The sequence below is a fragment of the Miniopterus schreibersii genome (assembly GCF_964146895.1).
Source record: "Miniopterus schreibersii genome assembly, chromosome: 20".
NCBI lineage: Eukaryota > Metazoa > Chordata > Mammalia > Chiroptera > Miniopteridae > Miniopterus > Miniopterus schreibersii.
Genome location: NC_138122.1, coordinates 18,689,060 through 18,707,109, shown reverse-complemented (window position 1 = coordinate 18,707,109; position 18,050 = coordinate 18,689,060). Strand labels below are relative to the sequence as shown.

General features: G+C 49.0%; 1 protein-coding gene across 1 annotated transcript in view; it reads left to right on the top strand.

The window, feature by feature from the left end:
* MYO18B (myosin XVIIIB) overlaps positions 1-18,050 on the top strand; it is a 170,055-nt gene that overhangs the window by 69,538 nt on the left and 82,467 nt on the right. Inside the window, exons 23-29 of the mRNA XM_081122587.1 lie at positions 1,814-1,942; positions 3,698-3,841; positions 5,223-5,312; positions 11,095-11,214; positions 11,568-11,676; positions 13,693-13,817; positions 17,606-17,760. Coding sequence (XP_080978713.1) covers positions 1,814-1,942; positions 3,698-3,841; positions 5,223-5,312; positions 11,095-11,214; positions 11,568-11,676; positions 13,693-13,817; positions 17,606-17,760 — 872 coding nt within the window. The remainder of the gene's footprint in view (positions 1-1,813; positions 1,943-3,697; positions 3,842-5,222; positions 5,313-11,094; positions 11,215-11,567; positions 11,677-13,692; positions 13,818-17,605; positions 17,761-18,050) is intronic.

Sequence of the window (18,050 nt, the reverse complement as noted above, 5' to 3'; positions counted from 1 at the left end):
AGCTTGTGAAATTAATACAGTCATTATTGAGGCAATCTGATAGGTAATGAGTCAGCCGTGCCTTTATTTCAATGAGGCTAATTGTCTTGGTGTCCCTGGCTGATATGAAGTGTTCTGTAAAGCCACAGAGGGTGGCAAAACTGAGTTAGCACCGATTGGGTGTGATCAATTGCATTGTCCCACCGAGAATGGGTTTTCTGTGGGGTTGGTGGAGCGGCCTCCATCGCAGAAAATGCGTTTAGGGGAGTGGAGGCCGTACTGAGACCTTTTGTTCCACCTGGAATTAAACTGAAATTCAACCCCAGACCTCGGGTGCGTGTGTCATGATGCATGAGGAAATGAAGCCTCATGGTGACTCCGAGGATGAGTGCAGGAGATGATGAACTCACGGTTTGGGGCTCCAGCTGATCACTGGTTATGTGAACGTGAATCAATGACATGATCTTCCTGAGCCCATAGATTCCTCAGAGGGGTTTTTTTTTGAGCGTAAAACGGGACATAAGAGAAAGAGCTTTGAAAAATGTAGATGCCATGCAAATGTTAATTACATTCCGCGATAATTGCAGTCTTGTCTGGAGTCAGAGAGAAGGAAATGAGTCCCAGTCTTGCCACTCACTAGAGGAGGGTCATGGGGAACTGCCTGTTTTAGCCTCAGTTTCTCCCTCCATGAAATGGGGAGATCATATTAACCACCATATAGTTATGCATGTCAAGTACTCTACATGCACATTAAGTGGTTCGTTCAGACCCAGAACACAGGAGGGGCTCCGTGAAATGTTAACCAGTAATTGATAATGTCACCGACTACTTGATAATATCACTGATTAAGGTGGAGCTGTCCAGTGCTTCCCGAGACATCAAACCCCTTTGGGTTCTAAGCCATACCCAGCAAAGAAATGCACAATAAAAATAAGCGTAAGGGCATCTGCAAAGTGGCTCCTCCCCCATCTCTGGCTCAGATGTCATTAGAGCATCTCTCCTTCACCTCTGGGGAGGTGAGACCAGCTTTGGCCACCCTACCCCCTTGGCTGGAGCAGGCCTGGCCCCAAATCTGCAGGTTCTCACTTTGTGTATCCTGTAATCTATTCCAAGGGGGCCCTACGGGGTGCTGGGGAGGCATGGATCACGTTGCTGCAGAGGCCTTCATCCATTATTGATGAGCCAAGGCCTGGAGACCTAGCTGTTTTCCACTAGGTACCTGAGCACCTTCCCTGGGTGGCACCAGCCTGGCCCCATGCTCTTCTGACCAAGGGGCCCCGCCCTCACTTCCCTCACATTTTCTCTCCCTCCTTATAAGGCAAAATGTAATATTTCTAGGGTGCCACTTCTCTCAGATGGCCAGTGGCATTTATTTGAAAATATATACATTCCCAGGCTGGACACGAAACCCGCTGATTCAGCCTTTCCTGGGGCAAGGCCTGGGATCTGCATTCGCCACACTGCCCTGGTGACTCTGGTGCACACAGAAGTGTAGGCGGGTCTGGCTCAGCAGGTGGTTCTTCAAAGAATGTGTGCTTGCATCCGTGGGGGTGGCACTAACATGCTGATTCTGATTCAGCAGGTCTGGGCCGGGGCCCAATTTTCTGCATTTTTAACAAGATCCTCAGCAAGGACCACACTCCGAGTCTCCAGGGGCTGGAGGAAGGGAAAGGAGAGCCATCAGGAGGCGTGATGCCTTAGACCCTCAGTCAAGGGCAGCTGCTAACAAATATTTCAGGTGGATGCAAGAGACTGGGGTCCAAGCGGCAGCTGCCTTCCACTTCAGACCGTCTGGTTCCATGGGGACGTCACCTGCTGCTTTCTCTCCCTCCAGGTCTTCCTTAAGGCAGGCGTGGTCTCCAGGCTTGAGAAACAACGAGAGAAGCTGGTGTCCCACAGCATTATTTTATTCCAGGCGGCCTGCAAGGGCTTCCTGTCACGCCAGGAGTTCAAGAAGCTGAAGGTATGAGGCACGGCGCCTCGTGAGCCCAGCAGAGGCATGAGGTCCCGGGAGGGACCCTCCGTGCCGGGCTGGGGGCTGTAGTCCCGCACTTGCTCTTGTGCACAAACCCCTGGGGGACGCTGCTAACGTGCAGATTCTGATCCAGTGGGTCTGGGGTCTGCACACGGGTCCTCCCGTCTCCCACGATGCTGCTGATGCTATTGTCCACGAGTGCACCCTGCGTGCTGAGATGCTGAGCGACCTTTTGCAAGATGTCGTGGTTGTTTCTAGGACATTGACACCAAATTACCAACGATACCAGCCTCACCCAATCTATGAGGTCACCCAAGCCTCTGAGGGTCGGTTCACAGTTTCAGCATGTCACATCCTTCCCAGGTCAGCAGACAGGGCATGGATAGCACACAGCCACTGAGGCTTTGGGGATCAAGAGGCCAGTTTAGAGCCCACAGTCCTGAGCCACCCTCTTCAGAGATCTCCAGAATCTTCTCTCTGTAGTCGGTGCAATGGGGAGAGGGCGGTTCGGCTCTGGAGACAAACAAGACCTGTCTATGTTCGAATCTCACCTCCGCCTCTTACTAGCTGGGGAAAGGTGAAGTGAGGTTATGTGCATTTGGTACACTACGTGGCACACAGTAGCTGCTCCTGAATACTGGCTGCTATGACTTTAGTACTGTTACTATTAATTACCCCAAGTAGCATGGAGTCTCATTCCTTGTGCCTGCAGCTTATGGGAATTTGCAGATTCAAGTGTATGCCCTCGGCCAAAGCAGGAAAGGAACAGAACATTATTAATTAAAATATTGTGGGCGGTCCCACTGGCCCACTGCACCCAAGTAGCTCAGGCCTCGGGATGATTTGGGATAGGGGTTAATTAAGGTCCTGGGCTCTGCCCGCATCCGGACTGCAGAAGTTCGAATCCTGACTCTGCCACTGAGAAGCTGTGGGACACCGGGCACGGGACTTTTACCGCTCCGTGCCTCAGTTTCCCTATGTGTAAAATGGGCTGCAGTGAGGACTGAGCGGAAGTGTGTAAGGTGCTCGCGGTGGTTGGTATCCTCCACGTAGGAAGAGCCGTGCCTGCTGTTGGGATGGAGGTGAGCAGAAAGGGTTTTCCGGCTCGTGAGTCAGTGTCATTCCCTCCTATGATTAGAATGAATTAGGTCAGTGGTTCTCCAAGTGTGGTCCCCGGACCAGCAGCATCCCCATCAACCGAGGATCTGTTAGCAAGGAAGAGTCTTGGCCCTGCCCGAGGTCACCGAGTCCGAGCCTCTGGGGGGAACCCAGCCACCTGTGTTTTGACAAACCCTCTGGGAGATTCTGATGCACGCTTGGGCCCGCGAAGCACGGAATTTGTGTTAAATACACTTGAATGATATCTATCCCCTAAATATCAACTGGCAACACGGTCACGGCCACAGTTTCTAGTGGCAATGTCGGGGATTTTCAAGGATCATTGTTGCCTTGCGCGGTGGCTTTTGTGCCTAATCGGATTATAAGATGTGACCCATTGTATGCCGTTCTCCACTCCTCATCCTGTTATAATTATTAGGTCACGCGGGATTAAACGGCGGCCTAGTGCCTGATGCCAAGAGCCTGACTCTGTGAAAGCAAACTTTTTAAATGTTAAGAATCTAATTCCTCCCACCAGGATACAAACCCATTTCCTGCCCCTGTGCCACCCCCTGCCCCTCGCCTCCCTTCCCCTTCGCCAGGCTGGGAAGGACCCCTCCATTTCCCGGCCTCCTTTCCCTGCAGATCCGTCGGCTGGCCTCCCGGTGCATCCAGAGGAACGTGGCTGCGTTCCTGGCGGTCAAGGACTGGCCCTGGTGGCAGCTCCTCTGTTCCCTCCGGCCCCAGCTGAGTGCCACCATCGGGGATGAGCAGCTTCGCGCCAAGGAGGTCGGTCCGCGTGCAGGCAGGGCCCCCGGGGAGCTACTCCCTCCTACACCCCATCTTCGTGCTTGCATCCTGACCCGGTACCCCCATGTCCGAAAGTTCTTACGCTAGGAATGCTCCGCCCAACAGCCTCCTTCCAGATACCCCTCTGCTTCCGTCAGCACAGACCACTGTCCACCCCACGCCCAGCTCCTCTCTGGGCTGGTGGGCGCTGCTTAGATGCACCGTTGTTACCCAGGGGCGCATGGACACTTACCACTCACCCCAGGGAGACTCGCTGGTGGAATCCTTGAGTCCTTGATCTCCTTACCTCTCAGAAAACACTCCCCTTACTGCCCTTCCTTCCTCCCTCCCTGCCTCCCTCCCTCCCTCTCTCTCTCTCTTTCTTTCATTTTCAATCCTCACCCGAGGATATTTTTTCCATTGCTTTTTCAGAGAGAGTAGAAGGGGGACAGAGAGAAAGAGAGAGAGAAACATCAATTGGTTGCCTCCCGCACATGCCAAATGGGGCCGGGAGATCCAGCCTGCAACCGAGGTACGTGCCCTTGGCTGGAATCAAACCCGGGACGGACGCTTCAGTCCACGGGCCGGCGCTCTAACCACTGAGCCAAACCAGCCAGGGCTTACTGTTCTTTCTACCTGTTAGCACCTTGGAGGTAACCACTTTGATCGCTTTTTGGTTTATCCTTTGTGTTCTTTCTTATTGCAAAAATTAGCAAACACACACACACACAGTCCCTTCCTTTCTTATGCAAAAAGTGGAAACTACACATGCTTTCCTGCAACCTGAGTTTTTCACTTAAAAATGTTTTTTGAAAACCATGCAGTGTTTATTTACTTATTTATGTTTTAGAGAGAGCGTCCCTTTTCTCCTTCATGGCCACATAGAACCCCTTTGTGTGTTTGTTCCGTAGGTCATTGTACCTGCCTGGTTGGGTGTGTTGAGGTTGCTCCTAGTGGTGGGCTAGTAAGCACAGTGCTGAGCCACCAGCAGAGAAGTGATATTCGGGAGGAGGGAGAGCTGAAGCACGCCATGCACTCAGGCTGCCCGGTTTCGGGTTCAGCAAGGGGCCTGTTCCAAGGATTTGCATTCAGACCCAGGACTGAGTTGGGGTGGGGAAGACTTGTGTGAGCAGAGATGTTGATATTCAGAAATGGTGGAAAGAAGGGAGGGGGGAGGGAGGGAGGGAGGGAGGGAGGGAGGGAGGGAGGGAGGGAGGGAGGGAGGGAGGAGGAAGGAAGGAGGGAAAGAGTCCCTTGTAGGAGAGTAGCATCGCGCACCATGCAGATGGGCTGCCTGAATCAGCCACTCCATTCCCCAGCCACTCTTAACACTCCTGGAACCTATGCTCTGGTCCAGAATGGCTTCTGTTTGTTTCTGTAGGAGGAGCTTACGGCGCTGAGACAGAAGCTAGAAAAATCGGAGAAGTCCCGGAATGAACTCCGGCAGAACACAGACCTTCTAGAGAGCAAGGTACCCCCATCCCTCCTGTGTGGGGTCTGTGTGCAGGGTGAGGTCTGCTGAGAGGAGATGGTGATGTGCCTGGCACTGCACCAAGTGCTTTGCAAGCCTCCTCAGAATACCTGTGCGAGGTGCACGTTGTTACTGTCCTCATTTTAGAGACCCCGGGATATTAAATATCTTCCTGAGGCTACACACCCAGCAAGTGTAGGCCTGAGATTCAAACCCATGTCCTCTGGCTCCAAAGGGAAGAATTTCTTAAGTCACAAAAAACGCAAATCACAGGGACAAAATGAAAAATTTGACTATTTTAAAGTAAGAAGTAAATTTTGTTTGTCAAAGTATGAAATGATGACACATTACATACATGGAGATGAAATCTGCAACACATAGTACTGGCAAAGAGTATCCAGAATATGTAAAGAACTTCCTCAAATCATTGGAGAAGGGCAACTCACTCCAACAGGGAAAAAAAAAGTGGGGGAACAAAAAACACGCACCAAAAAAAAGGGAATCGGCAGTGCCCAAGAATTTCAAGAGTTCAAACGTTCAGGAATCCACATGGCCAATAAACTCATGAAAAGATGCTCAACCTAACTAGCAATCAGGAAACGCAAATTAGCACCACGGTAGGTACCCTTTCGCACTTCAGATGGGCAAAATCTAAAGTCTCATGTAGCCAAGTGTTGGCAAGGATGTGTAGCAGCAGGAACTTCTATACGCTGCTGGCGGGAGTGTAAATTGATCTCACATTAGATACCTGAGTGTTGTGATTTCTGCCTACTCCTCCCCAACTCCTCTCCCTCTCCTTCCTCTTTCTTCTTGTATTTAAACGTTATATTAAGGTCCAACAAACACATAAGCGCACACATCCTAAGGTTACATTTCCATGCATTTTTGCAGAGTGAGCACGCAGACTGAGCTGCAGATGGCTCCCAGCCCTCCCCAGCCCCTTCCCCCCATCATGCCCCATGTCAGCCACTACCCTCCAAGCCACTAACCACCAAACTGACTTCTAACACGAGAGATTCGTTTTCTTCTGTTTTTGAACTTTACTTAAATGCGAGCAAACATGGGTACTCGTTTGTATCTGGTTTCTTTCACCTGACATTTACGTTTGTGACCATCACTCACGGGGTTGTGGATAACTGCATGTTGTTTATTCTCATTGCCGCGTAGTATTCCATTCTGTGTACAGGCCACTATCTATCCAGCAAGCGTACACCTGAGGTGCCAACCCATGTCATCTGGCTCCAAAGGGGAAACGTTTTTAAACCATTCACAAAAGCACAGATCTCAGGGGGAAATGATACATTTGACTATTTTGAAGTAATACATAAACTAAACGAACATTTGGTTGTTTCCAGTTTTGAACTATGGCAAATAAGCCTGCTGTGAACATTCTTGCACATGCCTTTGGATGCACCTATCATACATGTCTGTTAGGAATATACCTAGGAGTAGAATTGCTGGGTTCTAAGCAATTTCTATGTTCAGTTTTAACAGATACTGCCAGACAATTTGCTAAAGTGTTTGTATCAATTTTAACGCCCCCAGCAGTGGGTGGGAGTTCCAGTTGCTCCACATCTTTAGCAGCACTTGGTGTTGTCTTTTTCATTTAGCAACTTGGTGTGTGTGCAGTAGTGCCACATTGTGATTTTAATTTCCAACTTCCCGGCTATCCTCTTTGGCAGTGTGGTCTTTCAAGTCTTTTTTTGTTGTTGTTTTTCTTATTGATTTGTAGCAGTTCTTTATATATTGTGGATGTAAGTTCAGTTGTTGGGTAGATGCAGGACAGATCCCGTTTTCTATTCCGTGGCTAGACTTTTTGGTGCCGTAACTTGAACTTGTATTTTCTGAAGCCACTATCTCTTCAAAGTTGCTGAAGGGCAAGGAAGAGATCAAAGGCTCCCGAACTCCCAAACCTGCATCAATTACAGTAGATGAACTTTTTGGTTTTATTATATGTTTTATCGATTCTCAGAGGCACGTTATTTTCAACCTCTGTACATCTCTGGAATTGAGATGCATGTTAACAGTCAGTGGACTGTTACACCAAAGATTGGCAGCACTTTCTTTTCTGATGTTCTATAACTGTGCATCTTCTAATCAACAGCAGCTCAGATTTGGTGCAATGTAGCATGTGAGGGCCCGAGCACGATTTTATCTGAAGAAAGGGCTCTGATCCCTTCCCCACCCCTCCCAAAAGCTACTATTGATTTATATTGATGTTGTTTTGCACTTTAAAGAGCATCGGAATCAGTTAACCCTGTAGCTTCTCCGGGCCCATCTTCCAAGATCCAGGAGGGAATCCTGATGGAGGGGTCCTTCACTGCTTCCTTAACAAGCCCGGAGGCATTCCTCATGCAGGAGGCCTGGCTGCATTAGAGCTGTGGTTCTCATATTTGAAATTGTGCCAGAAACCTCTGGAGACATGTTAGAATATAGAAGTCCTGAGTCAGTGGGCTTGGGGAGGCCCTGGAGCTGCAGACTATGCTTTAAGAAACACTAGGCTAGGGAACAAATAAAAAGTATCTGTGGCCCTGCTTTCTCTTGGTGGCTTTCTGTTAGCAGCTGGGGAGCGGACACCCCTGAAGGGCCACGCATCGTGAAGGCACCCCAGCCCCCGTCCACAGCCTCTGCACCCCACCCCCTGGTCTCAATGGGAGGGGGAAACCGTCAATAGAAATTTCACGAAGACGTGTTGTGCCTCATCAGTGGAAACTGCATTCGACTAGGCTTATTAAAAAAAACAACATTATTGCAAAATGATTTAAGTGCTTCATTTGCAAAGGAGCAGAGAGGAGATGAGGAGCCTCCGAGAGGCCGGCTATAAATATTTGTCAAGCGTGCAAAAGCTAAGCTGGCCTCGATGCAAAGTGGGGTTTGTTATTTTCACAAGAAAGCAGGCCTGTCTTCTTGTAGAAAGCACCCACAAGGCTGCAGGAGCTCGTGAGGATATATGAGGGAGGTGTGTCTTTTTCTCTCTCTGGAATGTAATTTAGACTTTCCCTAACAACTTATTTATGGTCAAAGACTAAGGCCCGTGCGCTCCAGCGTCTGCCCTCATTAGTACGAGCAGTGGCCCTTTTCGGTGAGGAATTGCTCAGCGAACCTCCCGGGACCCAGCAGGGACTGCGGATTGAGCTGGGAAAGTTCATTTGCACAGCACTGGGGAAGTTTGGTGCTGATGGGCCTGAGTGTGGCTGGGAGCGTATCTCTAGGATGGGAAGGGAAGGGCCAGGGGCCTTGTCAAGTAGTTGCTGAGCTTAGATCACCTCCCGGGTCTCCAGGTCTTCTGACTCCTAGTCCCAAGCTGGGCCGCAGCACCGCACCTCTGTGGCGACGGACATGGTGCTCCCCCCTAACCCCCGGGGAATATGAGTTCAACAGCCAGTTTCCTATCTGACTCAGGATGCCAGGGTCTCTTGGCCTTAACCGCCGGGAGGGTGTGGTTACAGCAGATGGTGCCATGGAGGCTCGGTGACCCTAATGTGGGCGTGTTCATAGATGACCACAGTGGGGTTAGCGAAGGCCCCACAGAAGAGACCCCAGCTAGGATGTGCCTTCTGCATGCCTCAGTTTCCCCATATAAAAATCGGAGCCATCATCTCTTTTCTACCTACCTCGTAACACAAATGCAGGAGCCAGGAACTGGACAAGGTCAGGAATGGGTACAACGGGTGACCTGAGCCGGCGTGGCTGGTAAAGGAACAAAGGGTTGCTGAGGGTGGTTATTGCTGCGGGATTGTGGGAAAGTTCTTCGGGTCCCTGAGCCTCTGCGTCGTCAGTAAAATGCTGACGGTACTAGTTACGAACTTGTCTCCCTAGGATTGCGGTGAGGAGGTGCATATCAAGTAGTTACTGCTGATTTCAAGCCTTCATGCATCGCCGCTGTCACTAATGTGCATTTGAACCCTCCCCACCCGCCTGCCCCGCAGCAGGCTGAGCTCCTTGAAGATAAGGGTACATCTTAGCTGTTCTTTACCAACATTCAGTGCGAATCGAATGAATGAATGAATAATGCTGAATTAATAAAGTAGCACCTAATGAGCAAGGCGTCTGTGCCAGGTGCTACGATAAACCCTTTACCATATTATCTAGTTTTACCTTCAAATCAGACTGTGAGGGACGTGTTAGTGTCCCCACGTCTGCATGAGGAAAGCGAGGCTCGGAGAGGTGAAGATTTGTCCAGTATCACGCAGCTGTAGAGTAGCAGAGCTGGGATTTGAACCCAGGCCCAGCTGACTCTCAAACAGGCTGTGATCAAGGAAGAGCATCTACCCAGACGGGATAGGGTCAGGGAGGGCTTCTAGGAGGAGGGGTCTTGAAGGATGAACAGGAGATAGCCAGCTGATGAGGTGGGGGAGGCATCCAGGTAGAGGGCACAGCAAGATCAGAGACAGAGTGTGGGGACCTGGTCTGGCACCTGCATCTGGTGGTTGGAGTGTCCCTTGTGTGTGGGTGGGGGGTCATGGGGTGCACAGTCAGGCCACGAAGCTGGGCCAGATCACAGAACGCATGAGAGTCATGTTAGAGTTTTAGACTCTATCCTGAAGGTGAGGGATGGACCAAAGGACATTTTCAAGATGGGACATGTGGGTGACAGCATTGAAGGAGTTATTTCCTCTTTGGGGTGGTGGTGCTAGGGAACCTAGAAGGCCTGTTTAAAGCTCATGAATGCCCGTAACTGCTCAGGGTATATTATTTGTTTGTTTACGCAAAATGTACAGCAAATGTATTCATTCCTGTCCCTGCTTTCTGGCATACCGTGGGGTCATTGTCCCGATGTAGAAAGAGGGTTTCTGGTGATTTGGCCAAGTGGTGGATCCAGGAGAGATTTGAGAATAACTCTTAGTTAATTGGTCCTAGAGTAATCTGCAAGGACCCTTCTGGGTTTGCAAGCCAGGCTCTCCCCCTTGTTAATGGCTTTCTTTTTACATTTGCCCAGTAGTTCTGGGTGTGGAGCCCGCCCCTCACCTCTATGGACAAAGCCCTTGGGCCCTTAAATGTGGGAAGAGGGGGAGAGGTTTGTGGGGACAGGGGATGGTCACGGGCCGCTTGCCTCTGTGAAAAGCACCTGTCATTTCCCCCAGTTTGAAAAGGCTAATTGTCCTTTGGGCTCCAGACTTGGGTTCTGTGCAACACAAAATTAATGCATTAAATTAATTTTGTGCTCCCTTTGCTCAGACCGATTAGTACAAATTAAATTTCACACTAATTGGCTAAGGCGGAGAGAACACAGTCCTGGTGTTTGAGATCAATGCCGATCGCAGGGATGCGGGGAGGAGTGAGGAGCGTGATCTGGGTCATTCCTGGATCGCACTGGCTTATACTCAGTACCCACTGCAAACAATCATTCGTCCAGCTCCAACACATCTGTGTGCCCAGAAGCGAATCTAACCCATCTGAAGCCCAGGGGGAGGCAAGATCAGGAGGAGAGCCTAGCAATTTATACGGCGATAATTCTCAGGCTTTGTTGTACTTAAGAATCACCCTGGAGTGCGTTGAAATTCAGATCCCCAGGTCCCACTGCAGAGAGCATGGTTTTGGGGATGTGAGAATCCTGGAATTTGCATTTTAACAACTGTCCCAGGTCATTGCAATGCAAATGTTTCACCAGAACACCTTAAAGACAACAGGGTGATGATAATAATAATAATACATTGCACTGAAGGGTTGCCTTGCTAGAGAGCTGGTGATTTGCCCCAAGGGTGGTCCCATGGAGCGCATGTTGGGGGAGACGTGTTGGTGGCCCCACCGAGTGACACCGCTTTAATGCTACTCATCTCAGATTGCTGACTTGACCACAGAGCTTGCGGATGAGCGCTTCAAGGGCGACGTGGCCTGCCAGGTGCTGGAGAGCGAGCGGGCAGAGCGGCTGCGGGCCCTCCGCGAGGTTCAGGAGCTGAAGGTGAGTGGTCCTGGGTGGCGGGTGTGTGTGTGTGTGTGTGAGAGAGAGAGAGAGAGAGAGAGAGACCAGGTCAGCTGGGAGTACTTAGGGTTGTCCCCCTGGGGTCAGTAAGCCAAAGTAAGATGCACTCCAATGCTCAAGGTCCTGGGGGGCATCTGGGTCTTGCTCAGGTTTGGCCTTGGAGGTGCCCTGGGTGAGGGTGGTGCAGAGGGTGGACCGTCCCTGGCTGTGGAGGTACTGTGGGGAGGACTGTGCAGGGAATGGCCAGTCTGGTGTGGGAGGCACCCTGGGCGAGGTGGCCAGCCCAGGCCTCCACCCAGCTGCAGTGTGGAACCTCCAGGCCTTTCTTCCAGGGCAAGTATGAGCAAGCCCAGAAGAGCTTGGGAGAAGTAGAGAAGCAGCTGGAAGAAGCCCAGCAGAAAATTCAGTTGAATGACTTGGAGAAGAGTCACACTGGAGGAGGTGAGCGAATGGAACCCCTGGGATTAGATGCTAGTGGCAAAAACTGTCCTTTTATTTCATGCACTCATTCATTCATTCATTCAATCACACACACTGAGGACTTACTTTACACTAGATACTGCATTAGGGGTGAGACTTTGACAGAGTAAACAGGCACAGCCCTTGTCCTCTTGGAGCTTACAGTTTAGTGGAGCAGGCAGACGTTAAACAGGTAATCCAACAATATCCTACATAGTAAACTATCCATGTGACAGGTGCTGTTTAGTAATAATGCAAAGAATGATAAAAAAAATAGTGGCTCTATGGCAAGGCACCCCCGTATCTATCTATCTATCTATCTATCTATCTATCTATCTATCTATCTATCATCTATCTATCTATCTAATCTGTCTATTTATCTATCTATCTATCTACCTACCTATCAATCATCTATCTATCTATTTATCTAATCTGTCTATCTATTATCTATCTATCTATCTATCTATCTATCTATCTATCTATCTATCATCTATCATCTATCTATCTATCTATCTATCTATCTATCTATCTATCTATCTATCATCTATGTACCTGTGTGTGTTTAATTTAAAATTTGAAGAAGGCAGTTCAGTGGTTAAAAGTGACATCTATGAAATTGCATTTCTGGATTTAAATCTAGATCCCATCTCTTATTAGATGAGTGGCTTTGGGCATAGAAATTGTTGTGTCTTGTCTTTTGTCTTTCATTTTTCAAAGGGACATTGTCCTAGATGACTAATGGACAGTGTTGAGCCGTGTGCATGGCATAGTCCCGGGCGGCTGTTAGTTACGTTATCACTATTACTACTCATACTCATAGTGGGGTCATCATCCGTGCCCCTACCCGTGGGGCAGAAGCTATTCCTCTCCCCATGTGAGAGCAATGCCAGGCGCTCAGGAGTTATTGACTGATGGGAGACAAGGCGAGAGCAGCCCCGAATTGCCCCAGGACAGCTGTGCTCAGCAGACCCGGGAACTCCTGGTGGTGCCGTCTCACTCAGCTGCCTGGAGACCCGCACGCCAGGGTTTGGTGGGCTTGGAGGCACCTTTGTCAACTCCTCTCCGCAGCTGGAACGAGTTAGGTGACACGGATGCCCAGTGCAGACGTCTCTCAGCCTTTAGAAAATGCTGACATCATTCCGTCAGCACCCCCCGAGTGTTTATGCCCTAGAAATGTCAGGGACACTCCGGGGAACGGAGGCCTGGGGGCGGTGGAGAGGCAAGGCATTTGCTTTCTACCCCATTCCTGTGCGCCTCTCATCCTGGCCGCCCCCGGGGCAGGCAGTTACCAGTGAGGTTAATGCGTGGGAGCCGAGATTCTCTGATACAGGAGACACACCAAGGTCGGAGACACGCAAGGCGTGCGGAAGGTGTTTGCACAGAACCAGCAGTGGGCGCAGCACAATTTTCCTAGAAGCGTGTTGGCTCCAGGTCGATCCCGGCTGTGATTTATGTCTAAATGAGCCTCCCCTGCTTGCTTTCCTATGGAGAGAGATGGGAGTTGAGTGAGGAGGGAGCTGCTTAGCTCATGAGCCCATTAGTCACGATGCTATATGGGCTCACAGCTCTGTGTGCTCATTTCCAGGAAGCCAACCCACAAATATTTTGTTTTTCATTATGAAAGTCATACATACTCATTATAGAAAATTTCTAAGATGTAGGGAAGTTGGAAGAGGCCGTAAAACACTTGAATCGCAACACTGCACTCAAAGCCACCACAATCCACCATGGATCAGGCCGGAGGAGAAATGATTAAAAATATCTGTGTTTTCCTCTGTGTATGGTTGAGTAAGGAGAACTTTTCATGGTATGCATCCAGCATTGAGCTGGACACTTTTAAGTTTGGACTTAAAGCAAGATTTCCTAACCCGAGGTCCAAGGTCAGGCCTCAGGAACTCTGTTCATATTGTGAAATTGTACAAAGAGCTAAGCAAGTGGAAGCGAACCACCCCCATTCACCCAGCCTTCCCTCCTGGTCTCCCTAACTTTCTGGAACAGCGGACGAGTGGCAAATGCGCTTTGACTGCGCTCAGATGGAGAACCAGTTTCTCAGGAAGCGTCTGCAGCAGTTTGAGGAGAGGCTGGACTCGGAGCTGGCATCCAGAAGGGAGCTGGAGCAGCAGGTAAGAGGTAGCAGGTAGTCTGCACCCCACGGGTGTCAGAGCACCGGCAGGTTCTCACCTCCGCGATTCAAGGTGAGGGGGGCGGAGGAGGGCACCGACCCCTCAGGCGTCTCCACCCCCACTGCTATTACAAATGCTGGTCACTGCAGGACATGGAAAATATTTTTACTACCTGAGTGTAGAGAACATTAACTCAGGATGTCTGCGACCGAGTTCCATTTCTGCTTTGACCTTGCGGAAATCGCTTCCCATTTTGAGCCTCAGGTTTCTCATCAGTAAAATGATTGTAATGTTCTGTTATAATAGTCGAATTTTATCCATTCCCATTGTCTCTAATCGGCCACCTGCATCTCTCATCTCGACCAGGGCAGTAGCCTCCTAACTGGTCTCCTTGCCTCCGGCCTCTCCCCTCAACCACCTGCCACACTGCGGCCAAAGGATCTTTCAGAGTCTCTTTCAGATGGTTCCCTATCACAAGTTATGCTGACTCCTGCTGTGGATGGTTCGCTTGTGCATTTTGTAAATTTTGATTGTGAGCCCACCTTCCACCTGTTCATCTACACCCACCACAGTTGCCCCAGGTGGTCTGCATTGTGGAACATTCTGTTTGTTCCTTCTGACTCTCATGGTAAATTTGTGTGTGTGTGTGGCTACTTTTTTATTGTGAGTTGATCTTATTTTTATTTTTTAAAATTTTGATTGATTTTAAGGGGAGTCTTCTTTGAGGCTTGTGCATATGTCCCTTTGGAAGAAGCACTTTTTCACTTTCTTCGGCAGCAGCCCCTGAGATTATGCTAAATTCTCAGTTTCAGAATTTTGCAACATGTGCAAAGTGTCGGTTTGAGCTCTAAACCTACATGAGGCCCAGACCTGCAGTTTTGATTTCTTACGGGAATATTTTCTTCCAGAGCCAGAGTGGCAGCAAGTTTTTTGACCTTCCAGGCCAGCGGGTGGAACTTTCATTGGCCCTTCTCGCTGAGGTGCAGCTCTTTGAGGGTCCTGACTTAATACAAGAGTCTTCGTTCCAACTTCCCACTTTGCCCCCAAGGCCTTGTCTTGTGTTTCTGTTCAGGAGACCAACACAGCCTCTGTTCTTAGGGATATTTCTGGATCTATCAACCACTCCTCTTCTCCACCTGGCTGCCGTAATGTCAGCATATATTTACCATTATTGCTGTGGTTATGTGTCTCTGCATTTTTCTGATATTCTGAAAGCGCCGTTTGCCATTATGAATATAATGTAATTTATCTAGGGTCTCTTGAGGAAGGTAGTAATAGTTTAGCCTCTTTGCTTGTCTTACATTGTCTCCAACCTCCCCCAGTCTGCATTCTAACCACTCTACACTGTAACTGGTGGTGTGCTGCTATATCAGCTCTCTGAAAATAAACATCGATGTATAGCACTTGTCAACTGCCAATTTCCATGGTGTAAATTCTCACACCATGGCCAATTTCAAGTTAATATAGTGTTGTCTCTGAGTGTAGAATTAGGAAGAGATGTGTGGAATTAGCTCTTTTCGTGGCTCGAGAGCTCATTTCTTCTTAGCACTGAATAATATTTCATTGTCTGGATGTACCACAGTTTATCCATTAATCAACTGAAGGACATCTTGGTCATTTCCACAATTCTGTAATTATGAGTAAAGTTGCAGTACACATCCAAGTGCAAGGTTTTATGTGGACATAGTTAGGTACTCCTTTGGGTAACTATCAAGGACCATGATTGCTGGATTGTATGGTAACAGTATGTTTTAGTTTTGTAAGAAACCACCAAACCATCTTCCAAAGTGGGTGTACCATTTTGCACTCCCACCAGCAGTGAATGAGAGGTCCTGTTGCTCCACATCCTTGTCAGCATTTGGTATTGTCAGTGTTCCAGATTTTGATAATTTGTGTAGTGGACTCTCACGGTTGTTTGAATTTAAATCACCCTGATGACTTATGATGTAGAGCATCTTTACACATTTGCCATCTGTCTTCTTTGGTGGGGTGTCTTTTAAGGTCTTTGACCCAATTTTTAATTAAGTTCCTTTTCTTAGTGTTGGGTTTTAAGAGTTCTTTATATATTTTGGGCCATGGTTCCTTTGTCAGGTATGTCTTTCACAAATATTTTCTCTCAGTCTGTGTCTTGTCTTGTCATTCTCTTGATAGTGTCTTTTGAAGAGCAGGGCTTTTTAATTTTAATGAATTCCAGCTTATCAATGCTCTCACGGACCATGCCTTTGGAGTCATATCTAAAAAGTCATTGCCAAGCGCAATGTCATCTAAGTTTTCTTCTATGTTGTCTTCTAGTAGTTTTATAGTTTTGCATTTGACATTTAGACCTGCGATCCATTCTAGTTAAAATTTGTAAAGCGTGTAAGGTCTGTGTCTAGATTCATTTTTTGCATGTGGATGTCCAGTTGTTCCGGCACCAGATTGAAAGACTTTTCTGCATTGTTCTGCCTTTGCTCCTTTGTCAACAATGACCAGTTGTCTATATTTAGTGGGTCTGCTTCTGGGCTCTCTATTGTCTTCCACTGCACTGTTGTTTTTTCTCCTTCCAAAAAATATCTTATCCTTTCTTACCTTGGAGCCTTTGCATTTTCTGTTTCTTCTTCCTAGAACACTCTCTCTCCCTTACCTCAACCTCTCTAATATTCTTAAGATCTCAGCTTCAATGTCATTCCCTCAAGAAAGTCTTCCCTGGTGCAGATGGGGTTGGATGCCCCTGAATTGTTTCTCCAGATATCAGCCTCATCGCTCCGTATTGTAATAATCCACTTTATTTCTTGGTGTCCCCATTAGAGGCAGCCACCACGAGAGCTGCGGTTGTAGCTGCCTGTCCGTTTATTGTATACCTCTCCTCACTGTGAGGGGAGAGATGGAGGTAGGCCAGGGTGAGGTCCCGGGGAGTTTATAAGCAGTGGAGGCGAGCCTCATCCGCCGCCGTGGTGATGGTTTTACCCGTCACATCCAAGAAGGACATTGTAGTGCCGTCCTCCAGGAGGCATCCTGAGCTGTAGATAAACGCAGAAGGACACTGAGCAGGGAAACAGCCCAGTTCTTTAATAAGGAATTATAAAGTCGGGTCAGTATCCCCAAGGAAAGGGGGTAGTCATGCTACATTAAAAAGTAATAAAACCGCAACCTTTTCCCAAGCAGCCGAATATAAGAAAACATCCCATTTGCCTTCAAATACTGAATTTAGAATTACAGGCTTCATTAACTCAGCGTTTTGCTTATTTAAAGCAATACTTTAATGAGGCCATTTCTTCAGAGCGAGTGTTCTGAGCTGTCTTCTCTCCCAGATCTAAACTAGGACATTTGGGAGGGAGTTTCCTGCAGGCAGATGCAAGAGCCTTTGGCTTCTGTGTGTTTTAGCCGGGTGTGCGCGTTGCTGTGCGAGCCAGCCATCCACAGCACCATTTACTGCTCTAACCTTTGAGCCCGTCTCTGGGGCTTTCCGGTTAGATTTTCTCCATGTGCCGTTTCTGCTGCTTCCTGGCTCGGTAGCTCCCCAGATCATGCCAGCTGACGGGGTATGAATTATACAGCACTCAAGGGGCTGCCACGTTGAGAAAGGGCATGGAAAAAAAAATCTGTGGGGGCATTGGCAGGAGGATTATTGAGAAAAATTAAAAGCCACCCCAAGGGATGAATGGAATGACCCCATTCTACCTCTGGGCAAACTGAGGCTTAGGTGACCCAGGGAGCATGCGTGGAGACAGGGTCGCTGCCTCCAGCGTCTGTTCTCTCTCCCCACGGCAGCTGCTGGAAACGGGTGATTCATTCTGTTACTCCCACAGCTCGGGGAGCTGCAGAGCGCCTACGAGGGCGCCAAGAGGACGGCTCACCAGCTGAAGAGGAAGTGCCGCCACCTGACCTGTGACCTGGAGGACACCCGCTTCCAGCTAGAGAACCAGCAGAGCCGAAACCACGAGCTCGAAAAGAAGCAAAATAAGTGAGTCACGCTCGTCACCACCACCACCTGCGCGCCTGGGGGCTACTCCTCCTAAGCCCCCTCACTTCTGTCAGGGCTCCTCTTCCTCGGGGCTTAACTGCCTCGTTCCGGCCAAAATTTTTCTCCCCCCCGCCCCTCGCACCTCATTGCTGTAAGGTTGTCCCAAGAATCCAGCAAAAAAAAAAAATCATTCTTTTCTGTTACCCAGTCTCAGCTCTATTACCAACTGACCGTGTGACCTTGGGGAACTTTCTGGGCCTCTCTGGGCCTCAACATCCCCATTCATCAAG